Genomic DNA, 21,085 nt, shown 5'->3' with positions numbered 1-21,085 from the left:
GTTGCCGAGACTCGTAAGTTTTCGGCAGTTTCCGGGAAAACTCGGGAACTCCCGCGCCTGGCTGGCTCGAGCGATCGCCCGGTGGCGGAGGCGCAGGGTGTCGGGCTAGTTATGGCGTCCCCATCTCGGAGGCTGCAGACTAAACCAGTCATTACTTGTTTAAAAAGCGTTCTCTTGATCTACACTTTCATCTTTTGGGTGAGACACGGGAACGGCTGGGAAACCCTGGCTTAGGTGGTGGGTGTGACCCGGAGCAGAGAACCTCAAGTCTGGAATGGGATGAGGTTTGGGCGGCTGTGGTTCAGGAGACCCTGGCGCTGGCGACGTGTGGCCTAGGCCATAGTGACGGGGTCTCCGAGATTGGAGCCGGGGCGTTGTAGCATTGGTGCTGGGGTCTTGGTGTGAGATGCCTGGTTGAAGTGGGACCCAGATGTTTTAGGAGATTGAGGTCAGAGCGAGAGATGAAGAACTGAGTTAAGACCCTTAGAGCACAGGAGGTGTCCCTGAACCTCGGAGAGGAGAGGCTTCTCTCCTTCCCTTTGAGGGGTCTTTTGCATAATAATATCTCTCTTTTCATTGCTTCATAAGAGGGGAGTTTTCCACAGTAAGTATGGTGTGATTCTATCCCTGCCAGTCTATCCTTGGCTTTTCTTTTGTGTACCATCCCTTTGTATCCCCATCCCCAAATTAGGGATGGGGGATGCAAGAAGTTTCTGGAATCCAGAAACGCTTTTTACCCTCCCCCTTACAAGATGGCTTTCTTTCTCAGACTGGAGTAAATTGCTTGAGGAAATTTTGATCTCTAGATACGTATGCCATGGGGTATGTGTTTTACACAGTAAAACAGATGGATTTATGCAATTTTGAGTAGATGCCTTGTCCACACGCTTCCTTGATTTGCAGAACCCTTTCCTACCTCGTCAGTACCTGCCCCCCCACCCCCTTATCCTAGCCACCGCGCTGTGACAACCAGACTGCTAAATTAATTCTCACATGCATTGTATCTTAGACACTTCCTGAGTTTATGATAGAAGATACACGCTTGTACAGTGCCTCATTGTTTCTTTCTCTGATTTCTCATGTAGATCACTGGTGTTATCCTTCTTGCCGTTGGCATATGGGGCAAGGTGAGCCTGGAAAATTATTTTTCCCTCTTAAATGAGAAGGCCACCAATGTCCCTTTTGTGCTCATTGGCACGGGCACTGTCATTATTCTCTTGGGCACCTTTGGTTGTTTTGCTACCTGTCGGGCTTCTGCATGGATGCTGAAACTGGTGAGTCCTTGGTTTCTTTAAACTAGTCTTGATTTCCCTAGAAAAGTCTGAGATGTTCTAGCCTTGTGTCTTTGTTTCTCAGAGCTAACTATAGCTTTTACACTTTTCCCCATTCCTTATGGAAGAAACTAACAGGCTTCCATATTTAAGTAGACTGCATATTTGATACTGCTTTCCTTGTTCTTTGCAACAAAAAATCTGTTGAACTGGTTGCTCAGAATTCCAGCCATCTCCCCCTTGTAGCTGCGATGAGTCTTATTTATACTAACTTGAACTTTATTTTTTTTTTAATTTTTACCCCACAGTACGCGATGTTTCTGACCCTCATTTTTTTGGTCGAACTAGTTGCTGCCATTGTAGGATTTGTGTTCAGACATGAGGTAAGCCCGACTTAGACAATCATACTGCATTCCAGTTTATCCTCCTATCTCAGGTAGCCTAAGTAGCGCAGTTCGACAGCTTTCATTAATTTTAAAACCCCACTTCAAGCTCTATTTCAAGCTATGCTTTCAATCTGCATCTGAAAAGAGTGAATTTCTAGTAAAAACTCTGACATACTTTTAATGTAAGTGAACATTCAAAAATTTGTAGGATGATAATCACTAGAAGAAAATGATACGGCAATCACATTAATTTCTAGTTGTAATTTGATGCATAAACACCTATTAAAGTGGAGCTTTATAGCATTACTAAGGGGAAAGTAAAATACAGCATTTATAACAAAATTAAGACCTTCTCCTAAGTCACATTTTGAAAAGTTAGAGTTAATGTAAATCATCAAAACATTAATAGTCATATATTAAAATCCAGGAGGCATAGCACTACTGAGAAGCTATTCATCAAGTAGGGAGGGTGTATTTGAGTGCCATTTCAACTGTTAGTGCAGTATTCCAAATGAACAGTTTGCAACTTGGTTCGATAGGCGTCAGACTTTTACGTGGAGAAAGATAAATGTACATGCTCTCACAGCACCTTGAACTTGTAGGTATTATATTGTAACGTTTTGTTTGATAGCCCTTTCAGCCAAATTATATCCCTTAGGAGACCAGCTTGGACCATGGAAGTTCATTACCCCACACATCAAAGATAGAACCATTGGCCAGACCTAAGAATTTCTTATTTGATAGAGAAATGCAAAGTAGTTTCTAGAATCTTTGTTTATTGGCATTTCACTTTTCCAATACAGATCAAGAACAGCTTTAAAAGTAACTATGTAAACGCTCTGAAGGAGTACAACTCCACAAGGGATTATAGGAGCGAAGCCGTAGACAAGATCCAAAGTACGGTAAGTGGTTAGAGCTGGTGCCCTTTCAGGAGCGAAGCACATTCTTTATTGCCTCACAGGAAAGGATGGAGCTGGGCTGCTAGGTGTTTCCTGCTATGGAAAAGTAGTGTGGGGCGATACTGCATAGCTGTGTGCTGGTCTACCTACGTGTCCTTGTTCCCTTCCTCTCCACTTACATCATAGACAAATACTGTTAGTGCCAACTACAATAGTGCAGGAAAGCCAGTTGAAAACTTTCATGCTTATCATTGGAATCAAATGCCAGTCTCTAGGATATGAAGAAGAGAAACGGTCGAGTATATTAGTGTATTGCATATTGTTTTGGTCCCATAGTACAATAGAAGATGCCGGAAGGTGAAATGTCTGGCTGCAAACCAGTAACATGAATGACTACAAATGCTTTTAACAATTTTTTTCTCAGTTGCATTGTTGTGGTGTCACCGACTCTGGAGATTGGGAAGATACTAATTATTATTCAGAAACAGGATTTCCCAAGAGCTGCTGTAAGCTGGAAGGTTGTACTCCACAGAGAGACAAAGATAAAGTCAACAAAGAAGTAAGGACCCTCTTAGGACTTTTTATCTGATGGTATTTGAGGATTTAGTGGAATACCAAATGAACACAAGTGTTAACTCGCATGAATATACTTACTCTGAAGTTTGTAGGGGAGCTGGTACTTCATTCCATACAACTAAAAAGTGAATGCCCAATGTTTAATCCAGAAGGTGGAACTAGTTGCGACTGAGGGCGGATGTACAGGCTAGATTTCAGTACAATGATAGTCAAAGGCTAGCAGCTGCCCAAGGCCATCTTCTGTGGACAGCTGAGTGATCAAAACAGTAATTGCCAGGAAGAACTGCACAGCTTTTCTTGTTTTGTACTCAATGTCTTTTCCTCTGCCATTAGGGTTGTTTCATAAAGGTCATGACAATTATAGAATCAGAAATGGGAGTCGTTGCTGGAATTTCTTTTGGAGTTGCTTGCTTTCAGGTAAGTTTTCTTTGCTCTTTGGGAAATGTCTTATTCTTGTAGTTACAGGAGAAGGGATTTTTACTTTTTACTTTTGTTTTTGTGTTTTGTTTTGTTTTTTTGAGACAGAGTCTCACAATGTAGTCCTAGCTGGTCTGGAACTCAAAATGTAAACCAGGCTGTCCTTGAACTCAAGAAGATCTAGCTGCCTCTTCCTCTCAAAGGATGTAATGAAACGCACGTGCCAGCACACCTAGCTCGGTTTCACTGTTAAGACAGGAAGGTTTTACTTCAGGGGACTGAACAGTGAGGGCAATGTAAGGGAAGTCTTATTTCTCACAAAGCAGTCAGTTATCCATCACAGGATAGCAACGCTCTGGCTTAACTTTTGGTGACGTCATGGGACTTACTTTGGGTGTATATTATTGATTTTGACTTGTAATTGAGTCTTTTAGTTTATCTTTCAAGTGGAGGGTTTTCTGACTCATGTTTTACACAAATACAAATAAATCTAAATTTTAATTCCCATTGTCATAGCCAATCATGCCTTGAATCTATAAATGTAAGACTTAGAATTTAATCCTACCAGTAAGTATACAACATACATATATGCATGTGTGTGTGTGGAGGGGGCTTAAACAAGAGTCTTAACCAATAGTATGCAAGCACTCTACCACTGAGCCACATCCCAGGTCCAATACATATTATCTGAAAGCAGTTAACCATGGGAAGACACAATATTCTCATAGTTGGTCAAAAGATGAATTGATAGGAATCTTGGTTTTACTCTGTGGTCAGTATTAGTCAGGGTTCTAAAACTTTATTGTAAAGTATTTTTTTCCTGGGCTACAACTGGCTGGCGGGTTGTAAATAGGTCCCACCAGTCTCCATTTCATATGTGCCTGTTATCTAGTTATGTTATAGACTGAATTTTTCCCGAGTTGTGCTGCTCACTGTAACATAAAAAGTTTGTGTGATTTGGAGTGAATTTTTAAAGCTTTTATTTGTTGTTTTTTACCTTAAGCATTATAGAAGTAAGACTAACAGGATAGTTCCAATATATTTTTAAAGTCGCATTTCTTACTATGTAAATCTGCACCACTGGAGCAGCTACTAGCCACCTTCATTCTGAGGAGTAGATAAGATTAAAACCCCAGTTGTTCTAACTTTTTTAAAGTCCTTTGCAGCCACAGAAGTCTAATGTCTGTTGTACTGAACAGCACAAGTACATCCAAGAAATTACTTGTTCATATTGGTTGGGATTTTACTTGATGTGTATTATAAACATTACCCTCATTTTCTTTTCAGTAGCTGACCCATGACTCTTGAATTTCCCTTTAGTGTTTGTTGTGAAGTTCTGGGTCATGGTTAGTAGTAAGGCATTTAAGATTCTTTGAATGTGACCTAGGCGCTGAAGAAGTAGCTAACTTCGTCATGTAGGGGAAACTCAAGGAAGAAAATCATTGATGAATTACAAATAAGATGAGGATACACTCATATCCTGAGCACTTTAATTTCTTTATATGTATGTGTTTTAAATTTTGTTCTTATTTTCTCTCCAGCTAATTGGAATCTTTCTCGCCTACTGCCTCTCTCGTGCCATAACAAATAATCAGTATGAAATAGTATAAGCAGTATACACGCGGGCTTATTCCTCTCCAACTTTAAGGTGTGTTCTGTTTGGTTCTTAACCCTGTTCATATTGATATTATGGTAGCTTGTGCGTAGGAATTATGAACTGTTTTCCAAGGTGTTCTCTAGTAGCTTGTTTAAGTCCTCTTGTTGCTGTGTAAGCACTGTATAGGCAGGTCATGTTTCTGTCTGCAAGGCTGGTCTGAAAGTATTAGTTAATCCGTGCTTACTTTTTCAAGCATTTGTTCAATAAAAGAACTTGTTGGATTTAAGTGCTCACCTCCACATGTCAACCTAAAGATCCCAAGAGGTCTCCTTTCTCATGTATTTTGACCCAGAGTGTGGAGAAACAAAGAATATAACCATGAGCTTTAATTCATGAAGTGTTAGGGGAAATATGCTCTGCTCTTGACTGATGTTGGCATTGCCTCTAGATCGTAATTTTCATTTACCGTACAGTCTTAGCCAGTGCTTAAAGTGTTGCTTGGTAGAAAAATATTTCTGATAGACTAGATGTAGGTGAATTAAGTTCATCTGGCTTAAACCAGAAACCAGATATGGGGGGCAGTTGTTACTGGTTGAATCTAGTGTGCCTGTCATATTTTAACTGGGAGCACATGGGGAAGTCGTCATTAGTGGGGAAATGCAGGTGGTGAAATTTAGGTAATAACCAAATTAACCTTTTTTTCTTTAATTTTTGGATATTAAGGTTACCCTTGCGAGTTTTAATGTTGCCTGGATGGAGACTGACATCTTATTAGCCTGGAGACCTATACCAGGAGACTGATTCAATCAAGACATTTGTGTATTGTGTCTATGTCCACTTTCTGTCCTATTCTTACATGCCTGGATCTGAACACTGGAAGAGCTAGTAAATTGTAACTGAAATAATGCCCCATGTTTCCCTTGATTTTTATTTCTCAGTGTGGTAGCTGTAAAACGTGCTGTGATTTTGCCATTTTGATACAGTGTTGATGGCAATTTAACCCCTATGAATTTGCTGTTGATGTAGTATGATAGAAAATTGGCTTCCCTGGGTGGGCCTCTTGCTAGTCAAGAATCTGTGGCTTGATTGTATAATCTGCACCAAGAAGGAAAATGTTTCCTTAGTCTCTGTTGATAGAGTCATATTGTCTAATTTCTTTCCAGGTCTTCATCGGTAGTGCCTATCATTAGTATTCCTGGGGGGTGGTAAGTGTCTCAGTGCAAAGCACTAAGACTTAAGAGCCACTGCCCACATTCTGTGACACATCAGCTTTCAGCACACAGTGTATGTATTTTTGTCTCCAAACTAAGGCATTTATACGGATTATACTTCGTTATTTGAAAGGTTATTATTACTTTAATGGTATCAGAACAGTTGTATTTCCTTTATGAATTTAATGGAACTTATCTTGATTAACTTTAGCTAGGTTTTCCTCACCAAGCTGAAATAATAGTTCACATCAACTGTCACCATCTTGGTTAATTTTAATATTGTTTGTTTTGGCTTGTATCCTTGATTAATAAATATAAACCTTTTACACAATAAACACTGCATTTCCTCTAAAAGAATTGTTTTAACTTTTATAAAATCTCCTGGAATGGTTGTTTTCCACTGAGAAAGTGAAGCCCCGCATTTCCACGTGTAGCCCCACTTTTAGGTTAGGGATGAAAGGTAAGCCAAGGCCTTGAGTCTGTTATTAAAAAAGGAGTACTGTCTAAAAATAGTGTTTTCTATGATGAAATCACATTCCAAGTCATTAAATAAAGTGTACTTAGCATTTTCTTAAGAGATCAGACTTTTTTGGTGGTATAGTTTGCATTGGAAAGTTGCATAAGAAATCATGTAAGCTGTGTTATTAGAATAATGAAATTATTCTTCTTCTGAGTTTTTGTTTGTGCATCCAGTAGTGAACGCGCTGCTTCATCTCAGAGTCCCCAGATTCATGGTGATGAGTCAGTTATTCTCAATAAAATGATCAAGAAACTATCCAGTTTATGATAAGGAAGGGAACTAGTTGGAGGGGAAGAGGGCACAAGAGAGGGCAGTGAATGGGATATAATCTGAGTATATTATATACATGCATAAAAGTGTAATGAAAGGCTGGGGTCCAGGGCATTTGCCTAGCAGGCATGAGGCCCTAATTCTTCGTCCAAAAAAAAAAAAAAAAAAGAAAGAAAGAAAGAAAGAAAGAAAGGAAAAGAAAAACAAGACCAAAACAACCTATGGTGCTGGAGAGCTAGTTCGGTTAAACTGCTTGCCTTGGCTTCAAAACAAAACAAAGACCTGAGTTCTATCCCTGGGACCCACCTTAAAAGAGCCAGGTGTGGTGGTACATGCTTGTAATCCCAGTGCAGGGGAGGTGAAGACAGGAAGATCCTTGGGGCCTACTGGCCCCCCAGCCTCACCTACCTGGTGAGTTCCATGCCAGTGAAACTCTGTCTCAAGAAACAAAAAAAGATGGCTGGCACCTGACACTTGAGGTGTTAATGTGCATACTCCACCATGAGCGTATGTACATAAACACAAAATTTCATAATGAAACCCATTTGGGGGCCATTAGTAGATGCTAAAAACAACAAAAATGTGGTTAATGAACTTTCGGTAGTTGTGTTGAGATGCTTGAAGTGTAAAAAGGGTATTTTTGAATTTTGGATATGTGTGTGCTTTTGGACATAAGAATGCTAGGAATACAAAGGCAGGGTCACTCCCAATGCGATGTCCGATTTCTAGGCATAGGGGTTAATGACGGTAAGTAAAAAGAGCATTGCAAGGGTCACCACAATAGTTTTTCAAAGACATTTTTATCTCCAAAAGTCTTTTAAGGTTTTCTTTAGTTTTTGTAAAAAGGTTTTTTTTTCTCATTAAGAATAGCTGTAGGAAATTAAAATATGGGAAGCAGAAAAAGAAAATAAAAATCCTACACCTCCCTATCCACTTCTGAGTGGCTTGGTTAGTTTTCAGCTGGGCTCATTTTGGATGGCACAGTACACGAGGCCACTCATAAAGCTGTCATATGCCTGTGCACATTGGGCTGTAAACCTGCGTTCTAGTGATGCAGGGCAAGATTAGGCACTTGCCACCGGTGCCCTTTCTCGAACTGACACCTGTAATAGTTCAGCGAATGAATTCTTTCTGTGACAATGGCCTGCATTTGAGTCTTCATAAAAAATTCTGCTGAAGCTTTGTTGTTGTACAAATCTGACAAACTTGTTGTTTTTTTCTCTATACCATACCCATATTTCTCTTTTTTAAAATATTTATTTATTTATTATGTATACATTATTCTGTCTGTGTATGTCTGCAGGCCAGAAGAGGGCACCAGACCCCATTACAGATGGTTGTGAGCCACCATGTGGTTGCTGGGAATTGAACTCAGGACCTTTGGAAGAGCAGGCAATGCTCTTAGCCCCTGAGCCATCTCTCCAGCCCCCTCATACCCATATTTCAAACGACCATCTTTGGTGTGTTGAATGCATCTGGTGGGCCGCCTTCCTGTCAGGAATCAGATTCTGCACTGCACGGGGCTCTGAGCTCCAGTTGGAGACCAGCACTCTCTAGGCATGTTTTCTGAAAATGGAGAATGCTTGGTAGTTTTCCATGGCCTAGTCCATGTGAGCGGTCAGTTTATGTTGTAGGCATCAAAGTTGTGGGGATGCATACCTAATACAAGGTATAAATGCCATTTCTGTTTCCCTCAGAGCGCACATGAGATTCTTTGAGATTTTCTCTTTTTAACTCCCCCCACCATCAACATCTAAATTAGCACTGTGCTGGTGGCGTGGTCAAACACGTCTTTTAAGTTATGGTGATGGAAGGCAATATAAGCATTTGTGTGTGTAAAACTGATCTGGTTCCTTTAGACTATGTTGTGTGGGTTTCTGTGTAGAGTAAAATCTAGCACAAGATAAAAATACCGTTTCTGCCTTTCCCCACAGTATTCTGATTTTACTAATTTTTTTCTTTCAAATTGATGCCCCCAGTTCTAGATTGGCAAACCTAACCTTCCTAATTAAAAAAAAAAGGAAAGGAAAAAATATACACAAATTAAAAATAGCTACAGGGAAGTGAGACTTTCATTTTTTAAGACGTCGCTAGTTGAAAACATTGCCTAGATTACTTCTAAGAAGGTTCATTGTGATTTAATTACGGCTTTTCTATTAGGTACCTACCCCATGAAGCTTAGTGGAGTTAGGCGCTTATGAGAGCACCATAAATGCTAATGGAATAAATGAATGAATGAGTGACTCTAATTATAATGACTCTTTAATGTTCTGGGAAAAACAAGAGGTTGATCTAAATACCTCGTTCTATATAAGCCAGTGTTTATATAACAGAAACCCTCTACCTACCTACCCAGAAATGGCTTAACCTCAGAAGCCACTGTGAACTTCCCCCGGTCAGGGTCAGATCACTTCTTGCTTTTCTTCCTCCAGTCCTTTGCTGTATTTGATGCCACGGAAAGCCCCCCTCCCCCTTGTTTGATTTTGACTACCTGAAATGCTGATCTTCTTTCCGGTCACTGATCTTTCCAGTTGACTGGAATTTCCTCTTTTCTGGTGTCCTTGCGAGGGCTTGCATTTGCTTCTCTTTTCTTCTCTTCTGCTTATGTTACCTCGAGGAACTCCACGTAGATGACAAATGGAGTTATCTCTTACGTGCTTCTGTTTTGTGTTTGTCCTCGAAACTCATTTGCATTCCCCTTGCCCTCTGACAGCTAGAAGCTTAGCACTCTGACCAGGCAAATGCTCCCTAACAACCTTCCATGACATCTGAAGCACGGTCAGCAACAGGTATACATTTGGTGCTCTCTGAAGTGTCTCTTTCACTATGGTGATGAGAATTGTTCCTCGTTGGCTCTGCCACATACTTTTATTTGGTGATCACAAATTCTTTTTATTTTATTTTTTAAAAGAAAACAAACTATCTTTTTTTCATTATACATACCAATCCCAGTTCCCACTCCTTCCCCTCCTCCTATTTCCTCCACCTTCCCCTCCACTCCCACGGCTGATCCACTCCTTAGAGAGGGCAAAGCACATTGCTTTGTGGAAGGTCCAAGGCCCTCCCTACTATATCTAGGCTGAGCAAGGTATCCATCCAAAGAGAATGGGTTCTCAAAAACCCAGTACAAGCAGTAGAGATAAAACCTGGTGTGTTACTGCCAGTGGTCCCAAAGTCTGCCCCAGCCGTACAACTGTCACTCACATTCAGAAGGACTAGTTTGATCCTATCCTGGTTCCTTCCCTGTCTGCCTAGAGTTGGTGAGCTCCTATTAACTCAAGTAAACTGTTTCAGTGGGTAAACTCATCATGGTCTTGACCTCTTTGCTCATGTTCTCACTCCTCCCTCTCTTTAACTGGACTTTGGGAGTTCAGCCCAGGTGATCACAATTTTTTTAGGTAGAATTGCCATCCCTGATCTGGTGAGACTATCATCACCATATCTTCAAAAGGTTTTGCTTAAGAACATTGAAATGGTTGTAACATGGAGGAGGGCCTGGCTTGTTGTTTGTTGGGGTTTTTGTCCTGCCCGGTACCCCACAACTGTTTAGCTCCAGAGAAAAATCACACATAGGTCTCCATAAATTGTAAGCTGATTGGCCCATTAGCTCTAGCCTCTCACTGGCTAACTCTCACATCTTGATTAACCCATTTTTCTGATCTATGTTAGCCATGTGGCTCAGTACCTTTTTTCAGTGGAGCAGATCACATCCTGCTGCTTCGGTGGTCTGGGCAGGAGTGGGAGGAATCAACTTCCTCCTTCCCAGAATTCTCTTGTTCTAATTACATCATTTCTACTTCCTGTCTGGTCATCCCACCTATATTTTCTGCCTGGTCAATCAGCATTTATTTAAAACACGATTGACAGAATACAGACAATTCTCCCACACCAAATGGTGACTTGGAAGGGCTTATCTGTGTTGAAACACGGAAGCTTTTCACCACTTCTTCTGGGAAAACATTAAGTCCAGTAGCAATATCCCAAAGCAAGTCAAATGGATTTGGTGTGATAGGCACAATTGATTCATAAATATGTGCACTTGGTCTACAGTGGATGGACCAGCCACTCAATCAGCTGGAGCTTGTAGAGTAGCTCCGTTGTGTAAAACTGGGGGAATACACCTAGGTATGGCAAAGGAGATTTTGAGAGGTACAGGTTGGCTGCATTGTATTTTCACTGTCTGCAAAGACTATAACTTTCTTAGAAGAGAAATGGCATATTAAGAGAAAGTAGGCCATTGGCCCAAAGGATGTTCTTTCCTAACTCAAGTCCTCCTCCAGAGGAGAGACAGAGCATTGTTGCTTCTTGAGATCTCACTAGCTGCTCCAGTTAACTGACTACCACAGATAGGGTGGTAGGTAGTAAAATCCCATTTCCCACCTTAAAAAAAAAACAAAGATTGCTGGATTATCCAATATGTCCAAGTTCATATAGCTTCTAGTGACAGATCTTGGATTTGAATATAAATCAGATTTTGCACCTATGCTTTTTTCATTGGATTTTTACCACATTTGTTTGTGATGTGTTGTGTGTCACTTGAGTGTGTGTGTGTGTGTGTGTGTGTGTGTGTGAGAGAGAGAGAGAGAGAGAGAGAGAGAGAGAGAGAGAGAGAGAGAGAGAGAGAGATTGAGAGATTGGGACCTGAACTCAAGGCAGGCTAGGGAAAGTGTTTTGCCATTGAACCAGACACTCCTAACCCTATATAATATTTTGTTTTGATTTGGCTGTGTCTTAATATCAAAGGAGATTGTGTGATATAGCCTGTATCTAACAAACAGAAAAAACAAACAAACAAAACCAAAACCCTTCTCCTTTCCAGCTATTTTTCATCAGCCTTTACTAAATGTGAAATCTTTCAATAGAAAGGTCTTCATGAGAAGGACATCCTGTTTTCTCATGGCATGCCCATGAAAAAGCTGTTAGTAAACAATAAGTGCATTGTTACAAAGCAACTCGCCCTGTTGTTATTCCTAGTGGACTCCTCAAAATTACTGAATCAAGGAATGGCCCACAAAACGTTTATTCTAGTTTAAACATTAGGCACTAATTTTATCCGTCTTGTCACACAGTTAAAAGTTTACAAGCTATTATTTCCTGTGATCGTAAAGCTACTTTCCGTCTCTTGGTTGTTTTCATAGTCTATTCCCATGAGAGTATCTTGAGCAGAAAAGAAAACAAGATAAATAAATAAACCTCTACTGCACAGACATACATATGCCAGAGGCAGAATCACTCTCACCCTGTAGGCGCAAATCCAGACAGTTTTCATTAAATGGATTTCTCTTCTTCTGTGCAAATGCATGTGAGAATATCTTCCCCTGTTGGTCAGCAGTAATGTTCCAGGCAGCTAGCACCCCTGTAGGAACCCAGGATATTCTGGGGATTGGGAACTTTATACTAGAGTTCACTGTAGCCCTGAATCCAATTTGTTCAGGGTTTTGTGAAGCAGTGTAAATAGCACAGGCTCTTCTTTCATGAAGTGTGTCTCAGCCCTATGCAGTCCTTTTTCTTGGCCTCAGAGCATCCTGTGGCTCTGACATTGGAAGGATGAAATGTAGCAGAAAGTGTGTCATGGTAATTAATGGAGAATTTGACCTCCTGAAAACATTCTTCAAAGAACTGGGAAAAGATATAAAAATGTTCAGGGAAAACTTAAAATGTGTACTCTAACAAAGATAACCAGCACTTTGATGTAAAAATAGTTGTGTCATCTACAAAAAGAATACATGAATTATTATAAATTGTATAAGATCTCAGAGTTCAAAGAGTAATACATAGAAGGGTCCCTTTCAGGCCCCCTCGTTCCTGTTTCATAGGGAGTTGTTATCAAGCAATCCTTGTAATTTCTTCTGTACACTGTCCTGTAGCAGTCTATACATTTCTGCTTTCCCCTGTACAAATAGTGTCATCACAAATTATAAAGCCAAGCCAATGGGGCTCATGTTCAAGCTCTGTGGCGAGTTATTCATATCTTTGTGCCTCTGTTTCATCACTAATGAAAGTGGAACAAATTATACTATTTACTTCATAGGGCTGTTGTGAGGATTAAGTGAATTGCTATGTGCCAAGTACTAAAAACAGTGTCTGGTACATACTAAAGCCTGTCATGTCCAATGTTTACAAGGAATGTATAGAAATGGCGTTTCTTATCATGAAATCCAGTCATTTCAACTGTACAGTTCAGTCTTTTACTAACATTATTGTATGGTGAAGTCATCTCCATAAATTAATTTTACATTTCTGATCTCCACAAAATCCCTTGCTTTTGTTCTCAGTTAAACATTGTTTCTACACTCAGCTTTATGCAGTCATTAATCCACTTTCTCATTCTAGGCATTTTATATAAACAATCATTCTATAGATTTTTGGGTTGAACATAATTTACTCCATAGAATGAAAGAGCGATCCAAGATGGAGCATGCGTGGTAGTCTGCTCCTCTTTGCTGCTGAATAGTGTTCTGTTGTACTTATACAGTTGATAGACATTTAACTTTGTATTGTTTGTGGGCAATTTTGAAGAATGCTACTGTGGGCATTTCCAGAAAGGTCTTTGTGTGGGTGTATTACACACATTCTTAAATATTTTGCTTATTTGATATACTTTAGGTAGGGTCAGAGAAGATAAAAGTTATAAAATGCATTTCCATTGTCCTATGTTTATCTGTGAAGTCATTGTGTAGATTGAGTTATTGCTTCATAGTCTCATTACACACTGAAGGACCCTTTTTCATATTTATTATATATGTAGCTTATTAGTGAAAGTACTTTGTGTTTTTCATTTTTGTTCATCTAATAATGCATCAAATATTTTTTAGTTTTGATAGATAGTTTTATCAAATCTAAAATTCTTTAAAATAATTTTAGATTTATTTATTTTATTTTAAATGCATAACTGTTTTGCCTGGATGTATGTGTATGCATCACACACATGCCTGTTGCACATGAAGATTAGAAAAGTGCATTGGATGCCCTGGAATTGCAATTACAGAGAGTTGCGAGCTTGCATGTGGGTCCTGGGTACTGAACCCGGGTTCTCTGCAAGAACACCAAGTGCTCTTAAGCATTGAGACGTACATTTACTCTCAGATAGAGAATTCATTAGGCACTTGGTTTCCTTTCACCCTGAGTATATCTTCTCAGTGCACTGTGGCTGCTCCAGTTTCTAATGAGACTACCACTGTTAATATTACCGAGGATCTCTTGTGCATAATGAGTTGCCTCCCTCATGTCTTCAAGAGTGAGTGCTTGTCTTTCAGCATTGTGATTATGGTTTATCTCGGTATATATATTGTGTCCAGCCCAATTTGAGTCTCGATATATGAATCAAAGTTCTTCATAGTGGCCATTATTTCACCAAATGTTCTTTCTACTCCTAATCCATTGGTAAATTTAGTGGTTCATTCCAGGACTCTGAGGGTCTCTTCATTTGTTTTATCATTTTTACTTTCTGTTACACAGACTGTGCTATGGTCTATCTTTGAATTCTCCAATGTTTTCTGAAGTTCAAGTCTGTCGTTGAAACCTTCTAGTGAAATCCTTCATTACTGCACTTTAACTTTAGAATCCCTTTCCCTGCGTCTCTTCTTCCTCCCCACTTCCCCTTTCCCTTCCTTTATCATGTCTTTTCTACTTGTTTTGTATATAACTGGTTTAAAACTTGCAATCACCTTTCTTCCTTGTTTTTGCCTCCCAAGTGCTGTAACTACTCTGCCTGGTGCAAGTTCCTTTAGAACTTCTACTCTGAATCTTTAAAAATGTTTATTTTTGTTGAAATTCTGTGCTCAAATGATAAGGTATCATTGTCATATGTTTCTTTTTGGAAAACTTAAAGCCACAAATCCCTTTAGTCCTCTGAATGCGTTTATCAAACTGTTTTTAGTCTTCATATCTCATCTGAACTTTCTTGAATAGTTGTTGAAAATGGATATTTTAGATGACATAAATTGCTAACTCAGTATCTTATTCCCTCCCCCCACAGACCCAGTAGCTGCATTTTAGCCTTAACTAAATAAATTGTGTTCCATGCTCACTCTGAAACACTACATAGGATAGGCAGGGCCTAGTATAAAACCCTTCAAGAGACATGGTTCAATAGGGAGGAAAATGAAAACAATCCTAGGAATAGCTTCCAAAATCAAATAATAGCTGGTGAGATGAGACAGCCTGAGCAGAGTAAAATCCCACGTAAATCTAATCCTCCACAGCAGCAGCACATTGTAAGGAAAAATGAAAACTTCGACTTTTCCAAATATCTGGAAATTTATCAGAGGCCTAAAGTAATCTGAGGAAGACTTAGTTTGAAAAAAAAAAAGAACTGCGTTTCCATGAGAATACTTGCTAGTATTTGAACCTGGCCTAGATCCATGCGCCTCTCCCCAACTCCACAGTCACCTTGAAGACCTGCAGAATCGCAATTGCAGCACCTGTGACAAGAAACAGTTTTCCAGAGCTAAGAATGGGCAGATGATGCTTGAAGCTCTTGCGAAGCATGTGACCATTGGGTCTATATCATGGCTCCCTGAGAAAACCCCATTTACAAAATATTTTCATGATTTCACCTGCATCAGAGCCTTTTCTCCTTGAGAGAGGCCCTAGCTGTAGTGCAGATGTCAAGAAGAATCAGCTATGGCTAAGGCTCTTTAAGATGGCTTCTGTGTGACATGGCCAAACACCTAAAAGAAAGATCACACCATTAGTGGTGGACTTTAAAGAGTGCTGATCTATTTCAAGGGACCTGGAAAGCCACCTTTATGTTTAGAGCTGTCTAAATCCCGGGAAGGACCTGAGAGAACCGCCATCTCAATTCACAGCTGGCAAACTTTTTTTTTTCTTCACAGGTGGCAAACTTGAAGGCCCTGGCAAGCCAAAGTGAAAGCTAAGGCAGAGTTGAAAACTGAGAACAGTGAAAGGGTGCCCCCAGATGGCAGAGAGCATCATTGCTGGCAAATGGTGGAGAAATTGTTTTAGGTCATCGCAGGAACTACCTGATAAATCATTTGCATATTACTAAATTGAGCAGAAACATAGTCTTATGGTATAGGTAACATGAACCTTATGGAATTCGTCCTGGAAAGTCACTAACCAGAAGAAAAACAAAAACGAGGAAACAAATCATGTCTGACTTATTTACTGTTCCAGAGTGGGTCTAAAATACCACTTCTTTAGCTGTAGCTAAAGTGCAGCTCCCAGGCCAGTGGCTGGTCCAGGGGGTAAAGATGGTTGCTCCCAAACCTGACAACCTGAGTCTAATCCTTGAATCCCCCGTGGTTGAAGAGGAGAATCGACTTCCTGAAGTTGTCCTCTGACTGTCACATGTCACTCACTGTCACAAATAAATGTACAAAAAATAAATACATAAGCAGGGCTCCCTTCATCAATTGCTCTCAGACTCTGATGAACTCCAAATGGAACATAGATTTTCTTGCGAACACTTTGGCTGTTTCTTGGTCATCTTTTGCATCCATAGTCACACCTAGAAAGAATTGCGTGTTTTGAGTTCACACATTGTTTTATAGAGGCACAGAGAGGAAGACCATCGTGTCTGTGTTTTAAAAGTATTTTATGCAGAGAATAGAGAGAAGAAAATAGTGGTTTGACGGGAGGATGCAGAGGGAAGTAATGGAAGGTCTGCAGCTGAAGATGCCACATACCAAAATGCCAGGTGAGGCTCAGAGAGAGAATGATTATGCTGATTGTAAAGAAAACACCTCACTTCTCTGAACTGCTGTCTTCAATTATGTTTGTGTTTGGGGGCACAACTGTGGTTTCTAAGAAATGTCAGTTTTTGATTAACTCTATGTAACTAATGATTCTATCAGGATATTTTGTAAAATGTATCAGTGTTATTCAAAAGTATTAATGATTGGGGCTGGAGAGATGACCCAGCAGTTAAAAGTACTGACTGCTCTCGGAGAGGATGAAGATTTGGTTCCCAGTACCCACATGGAGACCCACAACCATTTGTAACTTCAGTTTCAGAAGATCTGATTCCCTCTTCTGGGCTCCAAGGACACTAGGCATGCATGCAGTGCACATACATCCATGCATGCAGTGCGCATACATCCATGCAAGCAAAGCATCCATACATATAAACTAAAAATAAATAGTAATTAAAAAATATTCCTGGGCTGTATGTGTCAGAATCACTAGTGGAGGGAAGAATTGATAGAATACAAATCTCTGAGCCTTGTTCAAAGCTTCAGAATCGCTGAACCATGGAGCTATAGCTGCATACTTTGAACAGGCACCCCAGGAACTTCTGATACAGACTCCAGTGTGAGAACCATTGAGCCAGAGTATATTTAGATATGGTTTGTCTAGCACACAGTAGCATCTGGTGACACAGACCATGATCTCAAATGGTGCTGGTATATGAATCCATATTCACCTTGGCCCTGGAGCAGCTCTGGATTCCACTAGTTTTGTTCTCCAGCTAATGCTGTCCTGAGATTTTTTTTTTTTTTTTTTTGTCCTGAGATTTTTGAACCCAGCAACAAGATATCCTCTTTCTGGGCGCTGGAAAGTAATCATTAATGCCCAGCTCTATAGAGCTTTCCCAGAGTGTTTGATGCTGCCTGTAGCTCTTGATTTTACCAGCAGAGAGCACAGTAAGTCTGCTGATCTTAAGCTTTGTAAAACAAAGAAGGCTGAGATGTTTATTTTCTTCCTTTTCACGTGGGTCTCTTTTCTTCCTAGTTGGATAGAAAGAGACAAGGGCCACTTCTATATGAGGGCAGGAATGTAACCTTCTAGGTTGCGGTATTCATTTTTCAAAGATAGCACAGAATGGAATCTAATACCTATGTAAAAACACAGAAAAATATCTCCTTCACTTGTCACTTGACGAAGAAATTGAGGTCTCTTTTTGTGTGTAATTCAGGCTATGAGTGAGTGCTTTAAAATGGGGTATGAAAAGGTGAGAAATGTGTAAGAAAACTTAGGAGATGCTGAGTTACTAACGGTTTTAATATGTGGATCGTTATGAAAGTTTTCTGTGATTGGAGTTTTCCCCTCCTTCTCAGCTACTGAACACTGCTTAATTTTCATCTACAATGAATACTGGATAAGAATGGGTTTGGAGGCTTTGGGAATAAGCTAAAATATGTATCATCATTCTCTTCTCTTTTCCCAACTCCCACAAATCAAACTGAGACCAAAATAGTACCACACTCAAATGAAAAACCTGTCTCAGTGTTTTCTGTACAACCCAAAGAGAAGGAATGGCTCATGAATAAGATGTAGGCAAACAGAAAAGAACATGTTTTATAATAAAAAATATATTGAACATAAGACAAATAGAATTTCTGTGAAATAATCTCAGTACTTGAACAGGCTTCGTTTTTAAGATACCTATGTATAATACTGGTTCACCACACTGCAGGGTGTTGGTTAATATTTGTTGAGTATCCACAACGAATGTGCTGACAGAGAATCAATTTCTGTTGGTTGGGCCAAAAACTGAGTAAGTGTCAAACTAATAATTTTCTTTATTTTATTAAGGCCTTAATATTCACTGTACTTTCTGTGAATATAAAAGTTTCTACTTTGGGAACTGGTATAGAAATTGGTTACAGCCTTTCATATCTTCAAATCCATATTCATTGGCATGACTGATGAATGCACTGATGGCATAAAAGATGAAGATTTGGAAAAATATGTGTGGATTATTGGCTTTTGATAGAAAAGAGAGATTTCCTTGAATGACAATAAAATAAAACTTTTTCTGGCCTCAGCCTTTCACATCTGCTCTGCATATAATATGTCATGAGATTTACTCTGTTCTTTTAGACGATTCTCCACCATGGAAAACACAACATTTTCTTTAGTCAATTTAACTTTGTAAGAATAAAAGCCCTTTAATGAATAGTATCATCTTATGAAGGGCTTACTCCAAAATCTAATGAGTTTTGAGAAACAAAACCTGTCCCTCAAGTTTTCTCCAAAACAATATCATATTCTGACTCCAGGGTACCTAGGTAAGACTATTTAAAGGGCTTCCTCATCCAATTCTAAGTCTTTTCATGCTCTTTCCTTAGTCACATATAAAAGCCTCTGAAGTGTTAAAAGTAGAGGAATTGTTCTATTTGTCTTCTGACTTTGGGTGTGAGTTGTACATTGTAGCAATTTTATACCATTGCATTTAAGCAATGAAGCTGAAGCAAAGCCAGAGTCAGTAAAGTTGCTTTTGATTATCTTTCTAACACTTAGCCTTGCCTTGTGTAGCTTTGAATTCACACTGTCTGTGAACATAGCTGTCATTTTTTCATGAGTGCTGTTGTTTCCCCTTTGCTTTCATTTTTCAGAGCTAAAGTTAATCGGACTGGTTTGTGAACATATATGAACAGGTTTTAGTTTGTTAATGACTTTTACCCATTTGCAAGTCATTAAGTGAGTTGAACAGGGATTTTGAAAAGTAGCATGTCAGGGCCAAAGAGGTGCTTCTTCATTAGCTGAGATTGAGATTGTAGATCTGATGACAGTTAGCAGATAACTGCCAAGTTGCCAGTTACCCTTTCTACTGTATCTTCGTAACTTCTTCATCACTAACAGCATCTTGATTTCATTTGGTGCAATCATAAGAGTAATACAATCCTCTTTCTCAACTCTAGTTAGTCATATGATTACATTTCAGCTTAGGAAATATAAATGGAAGACTACACAAAAGATATGATGACATTTTATCCTTTCTACCTTCCTTCTGATGCCAGTATGGACTGTGAATATAATGACTACAGCTATTAGACTGATCTTAGATCATGAGGTAAACTTGAAGGTAAAAACTACATAATCAGGATGGTGGAAGAGAGAGGAAATGTTCACAGGTCATTTGATTGAACAACCTGCATCATCTTATTTAAATGTTACATACTTTGGAAGAATTGCTGTTTTGTGTAGCCAAACTTGAACCTGACAATATAGTAAAATAAATAATCTCTGGGAGATAAAGCTTTACAAAGCTCTCAGGATACTTGGTAGTTCAGTTCAAAGCAAATCAGCTGTTATCTTTTGAAAGAAAAGTTTTGTTTTCTGGGAGTGTTTGAAGAATTTTTGCTTTTTTGAATCCTTTAGCAAAAACTGTTTTATAGTATCTTAATTGTTTAAAGTCCACAGATTGTATCATACAAAGCATTTTATAAATGCTGTAAAACAAGAAGGACACCTTATTTTCATTGTCAAGCTCAGTGCTGGTTATCCCTCAGCTGTTGGAATTATTAGTGTGACAGTTGTCCTAGGTTGGTATGACCTTAGAGGGAGACACTCTTAAAAGGAGAAGTAATTTAGAGGAACAGGAAACAGAAAAGGTCAACCACAAACCATTCTGATTTCAGAATAATGTGATTTAGCATGACCAAGACATCAAAGGCTATTATTGGAAAAATTGGCGGGGCCAGGTTACTGCGCAGTGGCTTATTAGATATACACGACTCAAACAATGTTGCTGTATAATAGGCAACCTTCACACCAAGGAATGGATTTCAGGTGGCACAGAGAGTTCATGAGCTGGCAAACTCATGTAAAATAAATCTGGGCTCCTTTGCAAAATAAACAAGCTCAAATCCCATCTTCTATCTCTTGGCACTTACACTCCTGCCTTTTCTTTGGCCAACTGTGGCTAGGTCCTGTACCCTTAAGTCCCTTGCCCTTGGCTCAAGGAAGACTGATAACAGTGTATGCCTGAGTCATATTTTAGTAGCCAATATCTCTGGAAGAGCAACAGAAATACTGCTGTCAGTGGAAAATTCTGAATGGCAGATGATAGCATCAATTAGGGAAGGACAGATGTAAACAGTGTATTAATATCACTGTCAGAGATCAGCTCAGCATTATAGAATTGCTGAAGTCTTTTGGTTGTTGCTGCCATTTGTTTTGGTTGAAGGATTTCTTGTCGCTTGGTCTGTTTTCTTTGATTCAATATGCCAGTCTTTAGAGCCCAAGGAT

General features: G+C 39.5%; 1 protein-coding gene and 1 long non-coding RNA gene across 3 annotated transcripts in view; one reads left to right on the top strand and one right to left on the bottom strand.

Annotated features, from left to right (window-relative positions):
• LOC142841772 (uncharacterized) overlaps positions 1 to 21,085 on the bottom strand; it is a 345,599-nt gene that overhangs the window by 196,883 nt on the left and 127,631 nt on the right. The gene's annotated exons all lie outside the window — the stretch shown is intronic.
• Tspan6 (tetraspanin 6) lies at positions 5 to 6,692 on the top strand. Of its 2 annotated transcripts, XM_075957820.1 has the most exons (9): positions 76 to 198; positions 589 to 604; positions 1,086 to 1,274; positions 1,580 to 1,654; positions 2,461 to 2,559; positions 2,981 to 3,115; positions 3,466 to 3,549; positions 5,091 to 5,197; positions 5,870 to 6,692. In XM_075957820.1, exons 3-8 carry the CDS (start codon positions 1,263 to 1,265, stop codon positions 5,157 to 5,159), a joined length of 474 nt encoding a protein of 157 aa, XP_075813935.1. In that variant the 5' UTR covers positions 76 to 198; positions 589 to 604; positions 1,086 to 1,262; the 3' UTR covers positions 5,160 to 5,197; positions 5,870 to 6,692. The 2 variants fall into 2 exon arrangements, with proteins under 2 accessions (XP_075813934.1, XP_075813935.1); XM_075957819.1 differs by lacking the exon at positions 589 to 604 and having other exon boundaries at positions 5 to 198.

The sequence above is a fragment of the Microtus pennsylvanicus genome, chromosome X (assembly GCF_037038515.1).
Source record: "Microtus pennsylvanicus isolate mMicPen1 chromosome X, mMicPen1.hap1, whole genome shotgun sequence".
Classification (NCBI taxonomy): Eukaryota; Metazoa; Chordata; class Mammalia; order Rodentia; family Cricetidae; genus Microtus; species Microtus pennsylvanicus.
This window is presented reverse-complemented; position numbering and strand designations above follow the sequence as displayed.